The sequence below is a fragment of the Embiotoca jacksoni genome, unplaced genomic scaffold (assembly GCF_022577435.1).
Source record: "Embiotoca jacksoni isolate LCO1_2020_lvr unplaced genomic scaffold, fEmbJac1.0.p SCAF_33, whole genome shotgun sequence".
Taxonomy (NCBI): Eukaryota; Metazoa; Chordata; class Actinopteri; family Embiotocidae; genus Embiotoca; species Embiotoca jacksoni.
Window position 1 is genome coordinate 653,665 of NW_027185385.1, and position 23,340 is coordinate 677,004.

The 23,340-nt window shown below is 47.7% G+C and overlaps 2 protein-coding genes across 3 annotated transcripts in view; one reads left to right on the top strand and one right to left on the bottom strand.

Moving 5' to 3' along the window:
* Positions 1-14,838, top strand: part of LOC138207669 (angiomotin-like) — a 39,511-nt gene extending 24,673 nt beyond the window's left edge. The window contains 6 exon segments of the mRNA XM_069165061.1: positions 5,085-5,234; positions 5,415-5,611; positions 5,872-6,000; positions 6,265-6,500; positions 6,581-6,829; positions 12,974-14,838. Coding sequence (XP_069021162.1) covers positions 5,085-5,234; positions 5,415-5,611; positions 5,872-6,000; positions 6,265-6,500; positions 6,581-6,829; positions 12,974-13,107 — 1,095 coding nt within the window. The 3' untranslated portion in view covers positions 13,108-14,838.
* Positions 14,839-14,948: 110 nt separating this feature from the next.
* The window catches only part of LOC138207670 (mitochondrial fission factor homolog A-like), an 11,182-nt gene continuing 2,790 nt past the window's right edge, over positions 14,949-23,340 (bottom strand). The window contains exons 3-8 of one of the 2 annotated variants that reach the window (XM_069165062.1): positions 19,312-19,433; positions 18,675-18,778; positions 17,927-18,115; positions 17,381-17,464; positions 16,294-16,363; positions 14,949-15,301 (exon numbers count right to left, since the gene is read on the bottom strand). In XM_069165062.1, the coding sequence (XP_069021163.1) occupies positions 15,170-15,301; positions 16,294-16,363; positions 17,381-17,464; positions 17,927-18,115; positions 18,675-18,778; positions 19,312-19,433 (701 nt within the window). In that variant the 3' untranslated portion in view covers positions 14,949-15,169. The remainder of the gene's footprint in view (positions 15,302-16,293; positions 16,364-17,380; positions 17,465-17,926; positions 18,116-18,674; positions 18,779-19,311; positions 19,434-23,340) is intronic. The other variant, XM_069165064.1, reaches the window with a different exon arrangement.

The window sequence follows — 23,340 nt, forward strand, 5'->3', positions numbered from 1 at the left end:
GGTTGGACCATGTCCTGGATGTACACTGGACCCGATCTGTTCGCAGCACGGTACGCAAGTACCTATGTTTGGAAACGCATGCGGGCAGCTACTGGTAACCAGTGAAGGGAGCGGAGGAGGAGGAGGAGAAGGAGGAGGAGGAGGAGCGGAGTAGTGTGAGTGAATCTATTAGGTTAAAGACCAGTCGAGCTGCTGCATTCTGGATGAGCTGCAGAGGTCAGATGGTACTAACAGGTAGACCTGCCAGGAGGGAGTTACAGTAGTCCAGACGTGAGATGACCAGAACCTGGACCAGAACCTGGACCAGAACCAGGACCAGAACCTGGACCAGAACCTGCACCTCCTTCTGAGTGAGAAGAGGACGTCTTCTCCTGATGTTGTGCAGCATGTATCTACAGGAACGTGTTGTTGCAGTGATGTTGGCAGTAAGAGAGAGTTGACTGTGGAGTGTCTCCGAGGTTCTTATCAGTCAGGGTCGGGATAACAGAGTTGTTGAAGGTAGTAGTCAGGTCGAGGGTGGGACAGTCTTTCTCTGGAAGGAAGAGCAGGTCGGTCTTGTGGAGGTTGATTTTCAGGTGGTGTGAGGACATCCACTGAGAGATGTCAGTCAGACAGGCAGAGATTCATGCTGCTACCTGTGTTTCAGATCTGGAAAAGAGAGGATCAGTTGGGTGTCATCAGCATAGCTGTGGTAGGAAAAGACATGAGTGAAGGACAGAGCCGAGAGAGTCGGTGTACAGAGAAGAGGAGGGGACCCGGGACGGAGCCTTAAGGGACACCAGTAGTGAGAGGACAAGGTTCAGACACAGATCCTCTCCAAGTTACCCGGTAGGTGAGGTCATTGAGGTAGGATGAGAACAGGGAGAGAGCAGAGAGACACCGAGGTCCTGAAGGAGGAAAGAAGGATCTGGTGGTTCACCGTCAAATGCAGCAGAAGGTCGAGAACAGGGGCGGGCAAACTTTTTGGCTCAGGAGCCACATTGACTTTTAAAATTTGACAGACGGGCCGGGCCAGCACCAGATGCATACATATCAAACAGAAACATAAAAAAGGCGTTACAGTGTTAATACGTACATTCACTTTTAGTGGGAACAGTGTTGTTGATCACCTTCTTTGTCAGAGCATCGAAGTCTGGTGTTAGTTTGGTTGTGTTCTCAGAACAGATCTGAGGTTTCATCACTCAACTGGGATCTGTGAGGTGCTTTGTTGGTGTTCATCACACTAAAAGTCTGTTCACACACAGTAGAGACAAACAACACCAGCATCTTCTGGGACATCTTCTGGATGTTTGGACATTTGGCTGCTTTAATGAAGCATGACACTCATCCAGTTTAAGAGAGTTGAACTTCTCCTTGAAGACGGTGTCACATTGGAGATCAATCAGTTCACACTGAAACTCCTGTGGCGCCATTTCAGGGTCTTGTGTGAAGGGACAGGACACCAGCTGAAGGGACACGACACCAGCTGAAGGGACACGACACCAGCTGAAGGGACATGAGACCAGCTGAAGGGACACGACACCAGCTGAAGGGACACGACACCAGCTGAAGGGACATGAGACCAGCTGGAGGGACACGACACCAGCTGAAGGGACATGAGACCAGCTGAAGGGACATGAGACCAGCTGAAGGGACAGGATACCAGCTGAAGTGACTTGTCAATTTTTCCAAAATCAGAGAACCGATGGCAGAATCCTCCGTGCAGGTTGTCCAGTGATTTCCTGTATGTCTTCATGTCGAGGACGTCTTTCAGCGTAGCCAGCGTGGGGAAATGAGCAAATGACTTGTTTGACATTTGCTTTGAGAATAAAGCTAGCTTGGTTTTGAAGGCTCTGACGTTTGTGTACATTTCATGGACAAACTGGTCTTTCCCTTGTAGCTTCATGTTCAGCTCATTCATGTGTGTCAGTACGTCCTCAACAAAAGACAAATCACAAAGACAATCTGTCACTCAGCTCAGGAACATCGTCAGCTTTCTGAAGTAGCTCCAAAAATGAGATAATCTCCTGTTTGAGCTCCAACACTCGTTGACGTACTTCCCCCAAACTTAACCAGCGGACGTTGGAGTGGTGAAGCAAGTCCTGGTGATCAGAGTCAGTTTCTTCAAGAAACTTAATAAACTGAGGATGGTGAAGTCCTCTCGCTCCAATAAAGTTCACCACTTCTACAACCGGCTTCACTACGTGGTCGAGCTGCAGGACGGATTTACAGTGTAAGAAAATGTCCTCCTGCTCAGGGTTGTCCTCTTTCACCCTCTCCTGGATTCTTTTGAGCAACCCGATGTTTTTTCCAGTCAGATTTGTCGATCCGTCCGTGGTAACGTTGGCGAGCTACTCCGAGGTAGCTGGAGCCTCTCGATGACCCCCGACACGCCGTCATGCGAGTCCTCTCCCCACGTTTTCCCCTTCAGGGATTCCACGGCCAAAAACTCCTCCGTTATCTCAAACTTGTCATTAATCCCTCTGATAAACATTAAAATCTGAGCGGTGTCCTTTATGTCGTTACTTTCGTCCAGTGCCAAGAAATATCATGTAAATGACTCCGCTTTTTTGTTTAGCTTGCTAGCTAACTCTTCGTCACCGTCCTGCGTGATGAGCTCATGTTTTCTAATTTGTTCTTCTCTCAGGACACCAGACACCTGCTGTCTCTACCAGCAGACACCTGCTGTCTCTACCAGCACTCTTTGACAAACTCCCCTTCAGAGAAAGACTTGATCCTGTAAACGATCTGCCGACCTCCGAGCGGTCGCCGTCCGTTCCCGCGTTGACTGGTTGTTCGCGCAATGAGCATGCTTGGTGGAAAAGTGACGTCTGATGTTGTATTCCTTTAAAACCGAAACGGTTTCTTGGTAAATAAGACACACGGCCTTCGACCGGACTTCAGTGAAAAAGTATTTAGTCGTCCGTTCCTTATTAAACACTCGGCGCTCGCTGTCGACTTTTCTTTTCTTTGGCCCGTTCATTGTTCCAGATGTGTTCAGAGCAGCAGCAGAGTAACAACAGAGAGCAGCCCGGCCTAGTGCGCCACCTGGTGGACCGCCAGGTATTACAGGACAAGGTCAAATGAATGCAGTCATAATTATGATATGATTTGATTTGGGCAATTCTGTACCAATCTTCGGCGGGCCGGATTGAAAAGACCAACGGGCCGGATGTGGCCCGCGGGCCGTAGTTTGCCCACCCCTGGTCTAGAAGGATCAGGACAGAGGACAGAGAGGCTGCTCTAGCAGTGTGAAGCTGCTCAGAGACAGAAGGAGGACCGTCTCTGTTGAGTGGTCTGTTGAAACCAGACTGGTGGTCAAGAAGGTTATTATGGTGGAGATAGGAGGAGAGTTGGTTAAAGATAGCTCGCTCCAGAGTTTTGGAAAGAAAGTTAAGAAGAGAGACGGTCTGTAGTTGTTTACTTCAGACGGGTTGAGGGAGGGTTTCTTCAGGAGAGGGTTCACTCTCTCCTTCAGAGAGTTCGGGAAACAACTCCATACTCGTCCATACTGGTCCATACTGGTCCATACTGGTTCATACTGGTACATACTGGTCCATACTGGTCCATACTGGTCCATACTGGTCCATACTGGTTCATACTGGTCCATACTGGTCCATACTGGTCCATACTGGTTCATACTGGTACGTGTCACTTATTTCAGCAGCCAATCAGACCGTTGCACCGATCCAACTGTCAGAGTTCATGACACGACAAGTATCCCTGCATCACAGCGCCCCCTGGGGGACTCATTTATGTGGGAATTGTTGAATTGTTGGGTTTCTCTGTATAATATTGTAAAGTTCAACATAAGGACTTTAATGTGTTAAGTGCCATCAAATAACCTGTGTTGTGATTTGGCGCTATATAAATAGAATAGAATAGAATTGAATTGAATTGAATTGAATTGAATTTACAACATTTATCCATGTGATGCTGCCTTTCATTGATTTATAGTTGTTATTTAATTTGTGACAGTGTGGCCCGCGTTGAGATGGTCCACTCACTGGTTCTGGTCCATTCACTGGTTCTGGTCCATTCACTGGTTCTGGTCCTTTCACTGATTCCAGTCCTCTCACTGGTTCTGGTCCTCTCACTGGTTCTGGTCCTTTCACTGGTTTTGGTCCACTTACTGGTTCTGGTCCTCTCATTGGTTCTGGTCCCCTCACTGGTTCTGGTCCTCTCATTGGTTCTGGTCCCCTCAATGGTTCTGGTCCTCTCACTGGTTCTGGTCCTGTATATTGATCATGTGTGTGATCTTAGTAAACAATGATTTACAGTAATGAATAAAAATAGAACACACACACACTGCTGTGTAAAACCTTCCTTTGTCTGTTGTTGTCAGATGTCGAAGTCCTGAGGCCCGGTGGGTTTGTAGAAGCAGGAGTCCTGAGGCCCGGTGGGTTTGTAGAAGCAAGTCAGGGTTCAGTTTGTTGTGGCCGGGTTCTTGGCGAGGAGCTGGTGTCTCCTGGTTACCGTGTTGTTCTCCAGAGGAACATCTCACTGCTCTCAGTCTCCTATTGCTCTGATATTTGACACCTCACAGATCTGCTGAGCCATCAGTTTCTCTCTGTGTGATGCCCCCTGGTGGCTAAGAAGGGAACATGTGCAGAGTGGATCTGAAGCTCAGGACAAACATAACATAACATCATTATTTTTATTTCATGTGCTGATGGTTGCATCGTGGTGGAGGAGGGAGGGGTGGGTAACAGGACAGGAACTGGGCCGGAGCCTCCAACACACAACGCCTGCCTGTCAGTCAGAACAAAAGAGCTGCAGGACTTTCTTTCTCCTTCTTCTCCTCCTCTTCCTGCGATCTGTTCTTTCTCCTTCTTCTGTCTCCTCCTCTTCCTCCGATCCGATCTGCAGGGAGGTGTTCCTGTAGTGATGTGTGATGAACAAACAACAGCAGCAGTAAACAAAGTTTAAACAGCTGAAACTGAAGTAACACAAACAACAACAGAAGAAGAAGAAGAAGAAGAAGAAGAAGAAGAAGGAACGTCAGTCAGAACCATGTCTGACAGTTTAAGATGCTCCAGCTGATCATACATGCATCTTATTGTCTCTGTGTGTGTGTGTGTGTGTGTGTGTGTGTGTGTGTGTAGCTGAAGAAGAAGCAGGTGTACGTGGAGAAGGTGGAACGGATGCAGCAGGCTCTGGGTCAGCTGCAGGCCGCCTGTGAGAAGAGAGAGCAGCTGGAGCATCGTCTCCGTACACGGCTGGAGAGAGAGCTGGAGTCTCTGCGCATGCATCAGGTAACACACCTGTGCTGACTCATCAAAAACACACGTTACACTGATTTATTACAGGAGTAGATGGGGAACATCAGGAGTCATACACTCCTCGTCTCCTGTCGTAATGCACCAGTTACTTCCTGAATCTGTGTTATACGTTGAATAGTCCTTTATGGTTACCGTGACCTGCGTCCCTCGCAGCGTCAGGGCGGCTCTCAGAGCAGCGGGGCGGCGCCCTCAGAGTACAACGCCACGGCCCTGATGGAGCACCTGAGGGAGAAGGAGGAGCGCATCCTGGCCCTGGAGGCCGACATGACCAAGTGGGAGCAGAAGTACCTGGAGGAGAGTGTGATGAGGCAGTTTGCTCTGGATGCTGCCGCGTCCGTCGCCACGCAGAGGTACGACTCAGACTGATGAGTCAGCAGATTAAAGCTTGGGATCCCTCAGAGAGGGCAGCGGGGAGATTCACACTGTGGGGAAATGACAAACAGATGTTCACCTTGTGGTGATCAGAGGATGCTGCTAGTTTCTTCAGTTTGGTTTCAGCAGGGTTTCAATCAGCAGTAATAAACTGTGTTTGTGAGCCTTTCAGACTCTACAGTGGTCAATAGATGGAGGTCTGTGGATGAACGACTTGTGAACGACGTGCTGTTTGCAGGGACACGTCTGTAGCCATGAGCAGCCACTCCTCCAGCAGCAGCTACGACACGTCGGTGGAGGCTCGGATCCAGAAGGAGGAGGAGGAGATTCTGATGGCCAACCGGCGCTGTCTGGACATGGAGAGCAGGTAACAGAGAAGGTTGTTTTCACACCAATCAAATCAGCTGTGGTGTGTTTGTGCTACAAACAAGTGGACGGAGACTGGAGAGGTCTGGTGGGTTTTATCAGTTCTGGGACAGCAGAGGATCTGTCTGTAGTTCTTCCTCTGAGATGATGTCTGACGTCATGTTTCCTGCGAACAACAGCAGAACTAACACTTGTGTGGTCCTGAGTCTGGACCGGGTGTGAAGGACTCCTGTATTTCTGACCCACTGACTCCTCTCCGATCCAGGATCAAGAACCTCCACGCCCAGATTATTGAGAAGGACGCCATGATCAAGGTGCTCCACCAGCGCTCCAGGAAGGAGCCAGTCAAATCGGACGCACCATCTGCCATGAGGCCCTCCAAGTCCCTGATGTCCATCTCCAACACAGGTTCTGGGTCGGGCCTGCTGTCTCACAGCCTGGGACTCAGCAGTTCTCCAATCACAGAGGAACGCAAGGACACCAGCTGGAAGGGAAGTCTGGGTGAGAAGCAGCCTCCAGTTCAGATTCCTTTAGAGTGGAGGATCACCATGAAAACACCGGTTCTTCTCCTGTTCCTCCAGGGGTTCTGCTGGGTCCGGAGTTCCGCACCGAGTCCCTCAGGGCGGAGTCAATCTCCTCGTCCCCCTCCCCGGTTCTTCCTTCAACCCCGATGACCGCAGGCCACTCGAAGACGGGCAGCAGGGATAGCTGCACGCAGACGGACAGGAGTCAGGACAGCAGCAAGCCCAGCACCCCCGCCCTGCAGAGCATGACGCTGCCGGCCCGCCTGTCCAACCCCAGTCCGGTCTACATCCCCGACCGCATCGCAGGTCAGTCTCTCTGCAGACATGTCACGTTGTCGTGGTGTCATGGTGTCATGTTGTGATGGTGTTGTGTTGTCATGTTGTGATGGTGTTGTGTTGTCATGTTGTCGTGGTATCATGTTGTCATGTGGTGTCATGTTGTGATGGTGTTGTGTTGTCATGGTGTCATGTGGTGGTGTCGTGGTGTCATCCTGTCATGATGTCATGTGTCATTGTCAATGGTGTCATGGTGTCATGTTGTCACATCATGGTGTCATGTTGTCGTGGTGTCATGATGTCATGTCGTGACGGTGGTGTCATATCGTGGTGTCATCCTGTCATGGTGTCATTGTCAATGGTGTCATGGTGTCACGTTGTCATGGTGTCATGTTGTGTTGGTGTCATGTTGTCATGGTGTCATGTTGTCATGGTGTCATATTGTCGTGTTGTCAAGGTGTCATGCTGTGATGGTGTCATGTTGTCATGGTGTCATGTTGTCATGGTGTCATATTGTCGTGTTGTCAAGGTGTCATGTTGTGATGGTGTCATGTTGTCGTGGTGTCATGTTATCAAGTTGTCATATTGTCATGGTGTTATTGTGTCATGGTGTCATTTCATGGTGTTATTGTGTCATGGTGTCATGTCATGTTGTCATGGTGTCATGTCATGTTGTCATGTTGTCATGTTGTCATGTCATGGTGTCATGGTATTAAGTTGTGTCATGATATGACAACATGACACCACGACAACATGACACCATGAAATGACACCACGACAACATACCATGTCACCACGACAACATGACACGATGGCAACTTGACACCATGACAACATGAAACCACAACATAACAACACGACACCATGACACCACGACATGACAACATGGCAACATGACACCATGACACCATAACACCACGACATGATACCATAACACCACGACAACATGGCAACATGACACCATAACACCACGACAACACGATACCATAACACCACGACAACATGACAACATGGCAACACGACACCATGACACCATTAGAAAATGACACCATGACACCACGACACCATGACACAATGACACCATGACATGACACACCGTGACAACATGACACCGTGACATGACACCATGAGACCATGACATGAGATCATGACACCATCACAACATGAGACCACGACACACCGTGACACAATGACACCATGACATGACACACCGTGACATGACACCATGACAACATGAGACCATGACACCATCACATGAGACCATGACACCATCACAACATGAGACCATGACACCATGACATCATGACAAAAGACAACACCACACCACGACAACATGACACCATGACACCGTGACATGATACCATGACACCATTAGACAATGACACCGTGACGACATGACAGGATGACACAATGATACCACGATAACATGAGATCATGACAACATGAGACCATGACACCATGAAATGACACAATGACACCACAACATGATACCATGTCACCACGACAACATGACACCATGGCAACTTGACACAATGACACCATGACAACATGACAGGATGACACAATGACACCACGACACCACGACATGACAACACGATAACATGACACCATGACACCACGACAACATGACAACATGACACCACGACAACATGGTAACACGACACCATAACGCCATTAGAAAATGACACCATGACACCACGACACCATGACAACTTAACATGACACCATGATATGACACCATGACAACATGACATGAGACCATGACAACATGAGACCATGACACCATGATATGACACCATGACATGACACCATGACGACATGACATGACATCATAACAACATTAGACCATGACACCATCACAACGAGACCATGACATCATGACATCATGACAACACGACAGCATGACATGACACAATTCAATTCAATTCAATTCAATTTTATTTATATAGCGCCAAATAACAACACAGGTTATTTCATGGCAGTTAACACATTAAAGTCCTGATAGAAGAACTTTACAATATTATAGAGAAACCAACAATTCAACAATTCCCACATTAGCTAGGAGGGAAAAACTCCTCTTTAAGGGGGAAAAACAGGAAGCCAGTGAAGAGAAGCTAAAATAGGAAAAATATGATCTCTCTTGTTAAATCCCGTCAGTACTCTTGCTGCAGCATTTTGGATCAGCTGCAGGTTTTTAATGAGTAATTTGGACATCCTAACAACAAGGAATTACAATAATCTAGTCTAGAAGTAACAAAGGCATGAATGAGTTTTTCTGCGTCACGCTGAGGAAGGATTTTCCTGATTTTATTAATATTACGTAGATGAAAGAAGGCAGTTCTGGAGATTTGCTTTATATGGTGTCTAAAGGACAAATCCTCATCAAAGATGACTCCAAGGTTCATCACAGTTTTGCTGGAGGCCAAGACAACGTCATCTAGAGTAACTAAGTGATTACAGAAAGAGTTTCTGAGGTGTTTAGGACCAAGTACAAGAACTTCTGTTTTGTCTGAATTTAGAAGCAGGAAGTTTCTGGTCATCCAGGCCTTTATGTCTTTTAGACAGGCTTCAAGTTTTACTAACTGATTAGTTTTATCTGGTTTTATAGAAAGATATAGCTGAGTGTCATCTGCATAACAATGGAAGTTGATGCAGTGCTTCCTGATGACATCTCCTAATGGAAGCATGTACAAAGTAAAAAGTATTGGGCCTAACACTGAGCCTTGTGGAACTCCATAACTAACTCTTGTTTGTCTGGAAGACTCATTGTTGACATGGACAAATTGGAATCTATCTGATAAGTAGGATTTGAACCAGTCTAATGCAGTTCCTTTAATCCTCGTAACGTCTTCTAATCTCTGTAATAAGATCGTATGATCAATCGTATCAAAAGCAGCACTGAGGCAGAAGAACAAGTGCAGAGACGAGTCCATTATCTGAGGCTAATAAAAGGTCGTTAGTAACTTTCACCAGAGCTGTTTCTGTGCTATGATGAACTCTAAAGACTGAACATCTTCAAACAGATCATTCCTTTATAAATGATCAAAAAGTTGATTTGCAACAACTTTTTCAAGGATTATAAAAATAAACGTCAGGTTGTAAATTGATCTGTAGTTTCCTAAAACAGCTGATCAAGAGTCGGCTTTTTAAGTAAAGGTTTAATTACAGCCACTTTAAAAGCCTGCGGTACATAGCCGGTTACAATAGATAGGTTGATCTGATCTAATATGGAAGTATTAATTAAAGGGAAGACTTCCTTAAAAAAGTTTAGTTGGGATGAGATCTAACAGACAGCTAGAGGATCCAGATGAAGAAATAATTCTAGTTAACTCAGAGAGCTCAACAGGAGAGAAATGTTCCAAGTTTACATCTGGTCCTACAGTTGCTTTCAGGGCTGCTGTTGCTTAGCAACACATCAGTGATGGTGTCAGGAAGGGTCGGCCCGATTCTCTCCCTGATAGTAAGAATTTTATTAGTAAAGAAGTTAATGAAGTCATTACTGCTGAGAGCTGAAGGAATAGAGGACTCAACAGAACTGGGACTCTTTGTCAGCCTGCTACAGTGATGAAAAGAAACCTGGGGTTGTTCTTGTTGTCCTCTATTAATGATGAATAATATAAAGTTCTGGCCTTACCAAGAGCTTTCTTATATAATATTAGACTATCCTTCCAGGCAGGTGAAATTCTTCTAAATTAGTGGAACTCCATTTCCTTTCCACCTTTCTAGTTGCTGCCTAGCAGAGCGTAGTTCTGAGTTGTACCATGGAGACAACTTCCTCTGGTTCATGACTCTCTTCTTCAGAGGGGCGACATCATCTAGAGTTGTAGCAGAGATACTGCAGTGTTTTCTACCAGATGATCCACTAGTGTGGGACTAAGATCAACGTAGATGTCTTCCACTGCTTTAACACACGGCATCGAAGAGGATAAACATGTAACTGCTTCCTTAAACTTGGCCACGGCATCATCTGACAGACATCTACTGTAGTGGGATTTATTCCCACATGCTGTGTAGTCCATTATTGTAACTTCAGATGTTAATAAGAAGTGGTCCGACAAAACAGGGTTTGGAGGAAATATAATTACATTTTCAGTTTCCATGCTGTATGACAGAACCAGATGGAGGGTGTGGTTACCACGGTGACGGGTTTATTTACATCCTGATAAAAGCCTATAGAATCTAATAATGATCTGAAAGTAGAACTGAGGCTGTCGTTGTCCACGTCAACATGAATGTTAAAGTCTCCCACTATCATCACTTTATCTGAACTCAGCACTAAATCTGATCAAAAGTCAGAGTTCAGTTAGAAACTCTGAATAAGGACCAGGTGGGAGATAAACAACAACAATACAATCCGTTTCTCTGCTTTCCAGTTTAGGTGAGAGACTAAGAGTCAGACTCTCAAATGATTTATAACTAAGTTTAGGCTTTGGATTAATTGATAAACTTGAGTGGAAGATTGCTGCCACCCCTCCTCCTTCTCCTCCTCCTCCTCCTCCTTCTGAATCTCTAGGAATATGATAATGAATATGACTGGGAGGAGTTGCTTCATTAATCCTAACATATTCTTCCTGTTGCAGCCAGGTCTCTGTGAGACAGAGTAAATCAATCTGATGATCAGTTATCAAGTCATTTACTAACAGAGATTTAGACCAGAGAGATCTCATATTTAATAGTTCACTTTTAATTGTCAGATTTTTTTGATCCATTAATTTGGTAGGATCCATTTTTATTACATTTTTATTGACAGATCTTTCCTTGAGTTTTTTAAATATAGGTGGTCTGGGTACAGACACAACCTCTACAGGATGTTGAAGGTTTTGGGTGAGTGACAGCTCTAAAGAAGCTGCAGAGGAGCTGTAAGACTGCAGCTCTGCGTCCTGACCTCAACCCTGGATGTCAGGTTTTAGGGCTGTTAAGAGACATGGCCATGTTTCTAGAAAGAAGAGCTGCACCATCCAAAGTAGGATGGATGCCGTCTCTCTGGATCAGACCAGGTTTTCCCCAGAAAGTATTCCAGTTGTTAATGAAGCCCACGTTGTTAGCGGGACATCACCTCGACAACCAGCGGTGAAGTGAAGACGTACGGCTAAACATATCATCACTGGTCCGGTTAGGAAGGAGTCCAGAGAAAACTATAGAGTCCCACGTTGTTTTTGAAAAGTTTGAGACCACGACAACATGACAGCATGACAACATGGTTTTATGGTGTCACGGTGTCGTGTTGTTATGGTACAACTCGGTGTTGACAGTCTGACAACAAACAGCTAATTTTGCTAAAAACTAGCTAAACTCAAGTTAACAGATAGCTTCCAAAGCTACCAACCTGCCACAAAGCTAATAATCAATGTATTTTTCCTAAAGGTTAGGGTTAGGTTAGGGTTAGGTTGGGTTAGGTTAGGGTTAGGTTGGGTTAGGTTAGGTTAGGGTTGGGTTAGGTTAGGTTAGGTTAGGTTAGGTTAGGGTTAGGTTAGGTTAGGTTCGGGTTAGGTTGGGTTAGGTTAGGTTAGGGTTAGGTTGGGTTAGGTTAGGGTTGGGTTAGGTTAGGTTAGGGTTAGGTTAGGTTAGGTTCGGGTTAGGTTGGGTTAGGTTAGGGCTAGGGTTAGGTTAGGTTAGGTTAGGTTAGGTTCGGGTTAGGTTGGGTTAGGTTAGGGCTAGGGTTAGGTTAGGGTTAGGTTGGGTTAGGTTAGGTTAGGTTAGGGTTAGGTTGGGTTAGGTTAGGTTAGGGTTAGGTTGGGTTAGGTTGGGTATTTACTTTATTAATCCCCGAGGGGACATTTTTTCGCTACAGCAGCATACAGGAAGCAATAAAATAATAATAGAATAATAGAAAAGCAATAAAAAAATAAAAACAGCCAAACTGAAGATAACAACCAGCTAACATCCAGCTAACAATGCTAACAACCACCATCTACAGATGCTTCTCACTATAAATACTGCAGCTGTATTGTTCATATTATCTGAATATAAATGTAAACAGAACTAAAACTCCCTCCAGACTTCCTTCCTGCCTGATTCAGAGTCCTGAAAGATGAGGAGACTGTTGGAAACAATGCATGATGGGTAATCTTAATGCTGGTCAGATATGATGCTGTGCTGACTGATGAGCTGCAGTAGTGAACGGAGTATCATCTCCACGGTACTTCATCAGTCGGATGTTCTCTTTTTCCGTAGATGTTCCTGGTTTCCTCAGCAGCACTCTGGAGCGGAGGCTTCCCGTCCAGTCACACCCACAGCATCAGGCTCCTCCCCCAGCCCCGCCCACCCAACAGGAGGTGGACACCGACATGGTGGAGATCCTCATCTGACCCCCGGACCTCCAACACACCATCAGCTCTGTCAGAGTAGAAGAGACGGACAGCTGCTCCATGTTTACATTCTAACACCTTACACACTGACTTCATTCCACTCTGAGGACACTCAGATGGCTGACGGAGGCTGGTGGAGGAAGATGGAGGCTGGTGGAGGAAGATGGAGGCTGGTGGAGGAAGATGAAAGCTGGTGGAGGAAGATGGAGGCTGGTGGAGGAAGATTGAGGCTGGTGGAGGAAGATGAAAGCTGGTGGAGGACGATGGAGGCTGACGGCGGTCATCTTCGTTGGACCAAATGTACTGTCTACCTTTTGTTGCATTTATTGCACTACTTATTTTAAAGCGTACTTCTTCTTTCTGTATAAGAAGTGTGACAATAGTTGTTGTATTTATGTTCGTGGCACTTGGACAATCAGAAGAGAAGTGAACTGTAATCTGAACACCTGGACAGATCCAACAGGAGAACACCGGACCCTGGTCGGATCCTTCATCCATCATTTCGCTTCCTGTCGTGATGACACATGTACAGGACACTTATTGTGAATATTTACCTTTTTTAGGCACTTGTGTTACCATAGCAACCATCCATCCGACTGCTTCATTGATCAAAACAAACCGTGACGTGTTTTCAGACTGGATGTGACTGATCTGAGGTTGGATGAGGAAGTCTGTCATCATGTTGAGGTGGTTCTGACTCTACTGGGTTCTACTGGGTTAAAGAGGGAGCTCTCAACCAAAGGTATCAGACTGGACGTGTGAGAGGGAACGTAGAGGAGCAGCGCCTCCTTCAGGAGGAGCAGGGTCACCCTGCAGGTGGAGGAGGGCGCACTGACCTTCAGTGACAATATTACACTTCCTGCTTCATGTTACACTTCCTGTGAGGCTCACATGGTTCAATTCAAGATGTCAATCAAAAACCAAAAATGTCGGACCAAAGAAGTGAAGAACGGTCGACAGACTGATATCAGTCAGAGGATCAATGATCAGGATCAGCTGGGAAGACACAGACACCCGATCAACGATCACAGACACCCGATCAACGATCACAGACACCCGATCAACGATCACAGACACCCGATCAACGATCACCAGGCTGAACTCTAGATGACAACGGACCGTGGTGGGATGTCTCAGGTGGGACCTGATTGGCTGCAGGTGTTCATTGTCTCTCATCCCACCTGAGAGCTCACCTGCCTCGGTCCTGCACCAAAGTATCCCAGTACAACACACACACACACACACACACAGAAACACACACACACACACACACACACACACACACACACACACACACACACACACACACAGAAACACACACACACACACAGAAACACACACACACACACACACACACACACACACACAGAAACACACACACACACACACTTACACACTCTCACACACACACACACACACACCCTCTGCCATGTCTCCTGTCAGAAGTGCCTCCTCCATGACATCATTACATGTTTACCAGACTCCTGTGGTCTGTCAGCGTGTAGCGCTGCACTTCCTGAATGTACCAGCTGTTTCCTGATCACGTGACCTGACACAGAAACAGAAACATGCTGCTTCCTGTTCTTATTGCTGTACAATCACTGCTAACATTCCTCTTTATTCTGTCCTGTATGAAGTCCTGTAGTCTCTCTGTTCATAACCACGTCTCATGAAGGAGTTCCTGTTGTATTAATTTAATTCTTCTTTAATAAATTAATGCTGAGACTTTCAGGTTGTTTCTGCTGTCTCCACCCTCATTAGTGAGGTCATCACACACCTGATGGAGCAGGTGAGGTCAGTGCTCTTCCTGCTGCAGTTCACAAGCTGAACAAAGACCGAACTGACAGAAGAAGAGTTTATTAGAGAAACCGACAGCAGTGATGGCACAATAATAAATAAACAACACTGTCACACAACAGATACACACAGATACACACTGTCCATGTGTGTGTGTGTGTGTGTGTGTCTGTCTGTCTGTCTGTGTGTGTGTGTGTGTGTGTGTGTGTGTGTCTGTCTGTGTGTGTGTGTGTGTCTGTCTGTGTGTGTGTGTGTGTGTGTGTTTTCATCGGCGGATCCACAGCCACATGTTCAGCAGACAGGTGGAGAACAGCAGAGAGAACAGGAGAGCTTCAGTGTTCCTCTGATCACAGCTCTGCTTCTCCAACGCAGCCAGACGACGACTCATCTTCATCACCTGCAGAGACAGATGGAGACGGTTGGAGACAGACGGATAGAGACGGGATAGACGGATAGACAGATAGAGATGGATAGACAGAGACGGATCTGGACGGATAGACAGATAGAGACGGATAGAGACGGATAGACAGATAGAGACGGATAGACAGAGACGGATCTAGATGGATAGACAGATAGAGACGGATAGACGGATAGAGACGGATAGACAGAGACGGATCCAGACGGATAGACAGATAGAGACGGATAGACAGAGACGGATCTAGACGGATAGACAGAGACGGATAGACAGATAGAGACGGATAGACGGATAGAGACGGATAGACAGAGACGGATCTAGACGGATAGACAGATAGAGACGGATAGACAGAGACGGATCTAGACGGATAGACAGATAGAGACGGATAGACAGATAGAGACGGATAGACAGAGACGGATCTAGACGGATAGACAGATAGAGACGGATAGACAGAGACAGATCTAGACGGATAGACAGATAGAGACGGATAGACAGATAGAGACGGATAGACAGATAGAGACGGATAGACAGATAGAGACGGATAGACAGAGACGGATCTAGATGGATAGACAGATAGAGACGGATAGACGGATAGAGACGGATAGACAGAGACGGATCTAGACGGATAGACAGATAGAGACGGATAGACAGAGACGGATCTAGACGGATAGACAGAGACGGATAGACAGATAGAGACGGATAGACAGAGACGGATCTAGACGGATAGACAGATAGAGACGGATAGACAGAGACAGATCTAGACGGATAGACAGATAGAGACGGATAGAGACGGATAGACAGATAGAGACGGATAGACAGAGACGGATCTAGACGGATAGACAGATAGAGACGGATAGAGACGGATAGACAGATAGAGACGGATAGAGATGGATAGACAGATAGAGACGGATAGGGACAGTGAAGGCAGCGCCGCAGAGGGAAGTGGAGACAGGTAGACGTCTTCCACTGCTCACCTGTCTCCTGAGGATGATGAACTCCACTGCAGCTCCTCCTTCATCCTCTGGACTCCAGCTGTCCACCACCCTGAGACAGGCAGGAGGACAGAGACACAGGCAGGAGGACAGAGAAAGACAGGATGACAGAGAGACAGACAGGAGGACAGAGAGACAGACAAGAGGACAGAGAGACAGGCAGGACAACAGAGAGATGTTGGGACATTTTGTAAAATGCAGTAGAATCTGTGATTGATTAATTCTCCTCAAACGTTATTAGATCAGGTTGAAGTCATTGATCAGCTGCCCTCACCAGAGGAGAGGCTCCGCCTACCAACCTCACCGGAGCAGAGGCTCCACCTACCAACCTCCTCCAGCTCTCTGTGATATAATGCAGAGTTGATGGTGTAATCAGTGACTCAGTCTCTGACTCCCAACACACACGTATCCTGTTACTGCAGCAGGTTTCTATCATGAGTCTATCTCACAACCTGTCCTGGAGGCTCCTCCCAGACACCTCCAAGACTCCTCCCAGGCTCCTCCCAGACTCCTCCCAGACTCATCTCAGACTCATCCCAGACTCCCCCAAGACTCCTCCCAGACTCCCTCAAGACTCCTCCCAGGCTCTCCTAAGACTCCTCCCAGGCTCCCCTAAGACTCCTCCCAGACTCCCCCAAGACTCCTCCCAGACTCATCCCAGACTCCTCCCAGGCTCCTCCCGGACTCCTCCCAGACTCCCCCAAGACTCCCCCAAGACTCCTCCCAGGCTCCTCCCAGACTCATCTCAGACTCCTCCCAGGCTCCTCCCAGACTCATCTCAGACTCCTCCCAGGCTCCTCCCAGACTCATCTCAGACTCCTCCCAGACTCCCCAAGACTCCAACCAGGGTCACACGTCTGACCCAGATCAGCTCTTGTTGTGTGCTTCATGTGACATGAAAACTGTGGTTCTGGTTGTGGTTCTGGTCTACAGACAACCACTACATTTACTGGAGTCTCCTATTCCTCATCGGCCACATCAGTAACTGTGATGAAGCTGCTTTTCTACCTCAGCAGAAGTCAGAGGAACAGAATAGTTCTGATATATTACCAGCGGTCCTGTCAGTCACCTGGTCCGACTGGACTCCACGAGTGCTGCAGCAGGGACCTGGGTCGGGCCTCTCGTTGCGGACGGCTTCTCTTGGTTGTTAAATCTTTGGTCCAAAGAGACAGAAAGATAAAAGACCGTCTACCTGTCGGCCTCCAACAACATGACAGAGGAGAACAGCTAGTGACGGTTAGATGATGAGGCGTTCGATGGCAGCAGGAAATCAAAGAAGCCACCAGCAGTGATTAAAGATGTTAGGTCACATGATTCATCCCAAACAAACACCTGCTGGTTAGTTCACCACAGTTACAGCCTTCAAAACCAATCAGCAGCAAACATCTCCAACACGGTGAGGAAGAGCTGCAGAGGGTCAGAGGTCAGAGCTGAAGGTGGTCAGAGGACAGAGGACAGAGCTGCAGGATGGGTGAAGCTGGTCCAAATAACTGCATGCAGCTGTGATGTCAGTGTTTCAGAGACGTCGACATGCAGACAAATCAGATGCTGATACTTTCTCATGTCTGAATGTTTTGGAGCAGACAGACAGGAAGCCGTGCAGCAGGAGTCCCACCTGTACTTGTGGCTGACTGTCTGCAGGAGGCGCTGTGAGGCCTGTAGGCCCAGCTGCCTGACTGTCTGCAGGAGGAACTGAGGAGACAGGAGGCCCAGGGGGGGGCGCTGGGCCTCAGGGTCAGAGGTCAGGACAGGAAGAGGAGGAGGAGGGGCGGCACGCTGGTGGAGGGGAGGGCCCGAACCTCGACTGAAGGCAGGGAGGAGGAGGAGGAGGAGGAGGAGGAGAGGGTTGGACATAATTGACAGGGAGAGGAGGAGAAGGTAATAAATGACTCCTGCAGGTATTGATGTGGACACGTGATCATAACAGGAAATAGAAACTAAACCAGCTGCTGTTGTATTTTTCAGACTGAAATTAAACCAAAATCGTGTTCCGGTTTTCTCAGATTTCAGCTTATTCAGCAGAACAACATTTTATTCTATGAAATAAGTTGTAAGATCACAAACCGGCATGAAGGTTGAGAATCCTTCACTTTAAACCAGATTAAGGTGATCAGAGGTCGTCTGGGAGTCCTGTCGGATTAACCATGAGCAGCTCCTTCCTGTCAGCGGCCCAGATTGGACCTCTGCAGGTTCACTACAGGACCCCGAGGTACTGAACCCGCCCTGTAGACGTACCGACCCGTCTGCCTCAGAGCCCATGTTACTGCGACCTGCCTGGAGGAACTCAAGGTTCTCTGTATGTGAGGAGGTTCTGGGTTCTACTGGTTCCATGACGTATTACTGCTACATGCTGCAGTACTTACAAGCTGGACGGGTGTCTGGACGGAACCAGGGCTTGTTTGTGGGTCGGGGTACCAGGCGGAGTCCTGCCGAAGCTCTGGTCACTGTAAGACCTCCTCATGGAACTCTGTGGAGCAGGAAGAGGACGTTAGTACACCTGCAGGGCTGAGAGAGGACAGAAGGGTCTGACATCATCATCATCAACATCATCAATATCATTATTATTATCATTATTATTATTATTATTATTATTATTATTATTATCATCGTTATTATTATTATTATCATTGTAAGTATAATTAATATTATCATCATTATTGTTATTATTCTCATTATTATTAATGTGGTCATTATTATCATCATTATTAGCATTACTATTATTGTCATTATCATTGTTTTTGTCATTATTAATATCATTTTCATTCATATTATTATTATTATTATCGTTATTATTATCATACAGAGCTGCTGGTAAAAAGAGGGACATATTTTCTATCAGTCTGGAGATAATTCACCTTCATTAGCAGCAGCTTTACTGACTGTTTTCTGCTGAAGATTATTTGTATTTTAATTGCTTTTAATTATTAATATTTAGTTTGATAGCAGGACATACAGCTGCCCCCCTCCCGCCCCCCTTTTTCCATCCCACATCCCCGGTACCTGAGATCCTTCTCTGAGGACCGCCTCCTCAGGTGGACTCTCCCAGCAGGGCTCCAGACCCAGAGGACCACCGACGGGCTTGGACAGGGTGAACAGAGGTCTGGGGCTCATATCAGGGGCCTCTAAGGGGACACAGTAACAACACGGTGACAATACGGTGACAACACGGAACACGATGACAACACGGTAACAACACGGTGACAACACGGGACACGGAACACGATGACAACACGGTAACAACACGGTGACAACACGGGGACAACACGGTAACAACACGGTGACAACACAGTGACAACACGGGACACGGAACACGATGACAACACGGTAACAACACGATGACAACACGGTGACAACACGGAACACGATGACAACACGGTAACAACACGATGACAACACGGTGACAACACGGAACACGATGACAACACGGTAACAACACGGTGACAACACGGAACACGGTGACAACACGATGACAACACGGCGACAACACGGCACACGATGACAACACGGTAACAACACGGTGACAACACGGAACACGATGACAACACGGTAACAACACGGTGACAACACGGTGACAACGTGGTGACAACACGGAACACGGTGACAACATAGTGACAACACGGAACACGGTGACAATGCGGTGACAACGCGGTGACAACACAGAACACGGTGACAACATGGTGACAACACGGTGACAACACAGTAACAACACGGTGACAACACAGTGACAATACGGAACACGGTGACAACACGGTGACAACACGGAACACGGTGACAACACGGTGACAACACGGTAACAACGCGGTGACAACACGGTGACAACACGGAACACGGTGACAACACGGTGACAACATGGTGACAACACGGAACACGGTGACAACACCGTAACAACACAGTCACAACACGGAACACGGTGACAACACGGTGACAACATGGTGACAACACGGAACACGGTGACAACACGGTGACAACACAGTGACAATACGGAACATGGTGACAACACGGTGACAACACGGGACACGGTGACAACACGGTAACAACACGGTGACAACACGGTGACAACACGGTGACAACATGGTGACAACACGGAACACGGTAACAACACGGTGGAAACACGGAACACGGTGACAACACGGTGACAACACGGAACACGGTGACAACACGGTGACAATGCGGTGACAACACGGAACACGGTGACATCACGGTAACAACACGGAACACAGTGACAACACGGTAACAACACGGTGACAACACGGTGAAAACACGGTAACAACACGGAACACGGTGACAACATGGTGACAACACGGAACACGGTGACAACACGGTGACAACACGGTGACAACACGGAACACGGTGACAACACGGTGACAACACGGTGAAAACACGGTGACAACGCGGTGACAACGCAGTGACAACACGGAACACGGTGACAGCACGGTGACAACACAGTGACAACACGGAACACGGTGACAACACGGTGACAACGCGGTGACACCACGGAACACGGTGACAGCACGGTGACAACACAGTGACAACACGGAACAGGGTGACAACACGGAACACGGTGACAACACAGTGACAACGTGGTGACAACGCGGTGACAACACGGTCACAACACGGTGACAACACAGTGACAACACGGTGACAACACCGTAACAACACAGTCACAACACGGAACACGGTGACTACACGGTGACAACATGGTGACAACACGGAACACGGTGACAACACGGTGACAACACAGTGACAATACGGAACATGGTGACAACACGGTGACAACACGGTGACAACGCGGTGACAACACGGTGACAATACGATGACAACACGGAACACGGTGACAACACAGTGACAATACGGAACATGGTGACAACACGGTGACAACACGGTGACAACACGGTGACAACGCGGTGACAACACGGTGACAATGCGATGACAACACGGAACACGGTGACAACACGGTGACAACACAGTGACAACACGGTGACAATGCGGTGACAACACGGAACACAGTGACAACACGGTAACAACACGGTGACAACACTGTGACAACACGGTAACAACACGGAACACGGTGACAACATCGTGACAATGCGGAGCACGGTGACAACACGGTGACAACACAGTAACAACACGGAACACGGTGACAACACGGTGACAACACGGTGAAAACACGGTGACAACGCAGTGACAACACGGTGACAACGCGGTACACGGTGACAACACGGAACACGGTGACAACACGGTGACAACACGGTGACAACACGGTGACAACGCGGTGACAACACTGTAACAACACAGTGACAACGCGGTGACATCGCGGTGACAACACGCTAACAACACGGTAACAACACGGTGACAACACGGTGACAACACGGTGACAACACAGTAATAACACGGTGACAACACAGTAACAACACAGTGACAACAAGGTGAATACGCGGTGACAACACGGAACACGGGGATAATACGGAACACGGTGACAACACGGTGACAACACAGCGACAACGCGGTGACAACGCGGTGACAACGCGGTGACAATGCGGTGACAACACGGAACACAGTGACAACACGGTGACAACACGGTGACAACACGGTGACAATACGGTGACAACACGGTGACAACACGGAACACGGTGACAACACGGTAACAACACGGAACACGGTGACAACACGGTGACAACGCGGTGACAACGCGGTGACAACGCGGTGACAATGCGGTGACAACACGGAACACAGTGACAACACGGTGACAACACGGTGACAACACGGTGACAATACGGTGACAACACGGTGACAACACGGAACACGGTGACAACGCGGTGACAACGCGGACACAACACAGAACGCCATGACAACACGGTAACAACACGGAACACAGTGACAACATGGTGACAACATGGTGACAACACGGTGACAACACGGTGACAACACGGTGACAACACAGTAACAACACGGTGACAACACGGACAACACGGTGACAACACGGAACACGGTGACAACACGGCGACAATACGGTGACAACACAGTGACAACGCGGTGACAATGCGTTGACAACACGGTAACAACACGGTGATAACACGGAACATGGTGACAACACGATGACAACACGGTGACAACACGGAACACGGTGACAACATGGTGACAATGCGGTGACAACACGGTGACAACACGGAACACGGTGACAACATGGTGACAATGCGGTGACAACACGGTGACAACACAGTAACAACACGGTGACAGCACGGTGACAACACGGTAACAACACGGTGACAACACGGTGACAACACGGCAACAACACGGTGACAACACGGTGACAACACGGAACACGGTGACAACACGGCGACAACACGGTGACAACACAGTGACAACGCGGTGACAATGCATTGACAACACGGTAACAACACGGTGACAACATGGAACACGGTGACAACATGGCAAAAACACGGAACACGGTGACAATATGGCAACAACACGGAACACGGTGACAACATGGTGACAACACGGAACACGGTGACAACATGTTGTCTACACGGTGACAACACGGTGACAACACTGTAACAACACGGTGACAACACGGTAACAACACGGTAACAACACGGTGACAACACGGTAACAACACGGTAACAACGCGGTGACAACACGGTGACAACACGTTGACAACGCGGTGACAACACAGTGACAACGCAGTAACAATACGGTGACAACACGGTAACATGTTAACACACATTAGGACACCATGATGAGGACAGCAGGCAGGGAGAAGCAGGACAGTGGATCTGAAACCTGTTGGTAGAAACTCCTTGAACACATCTGATTCTGATATTTGAATGATGTCTAAAACCTGTGCTAAAAAATAAGTGATATTTTTCAGCCACTTGGTGGACACTGAGACAACGTGGACATCTCCCAACCTTCATGTCACTATCGTTCCTTTCATGTTGTCTTTGGGTGTGTTCATAAATCACAAGTCCAGATGTTTGTGGCTGCTCCAGACATAAATCTGTCTCTGCAGCAACTAAACGATTTACTGGC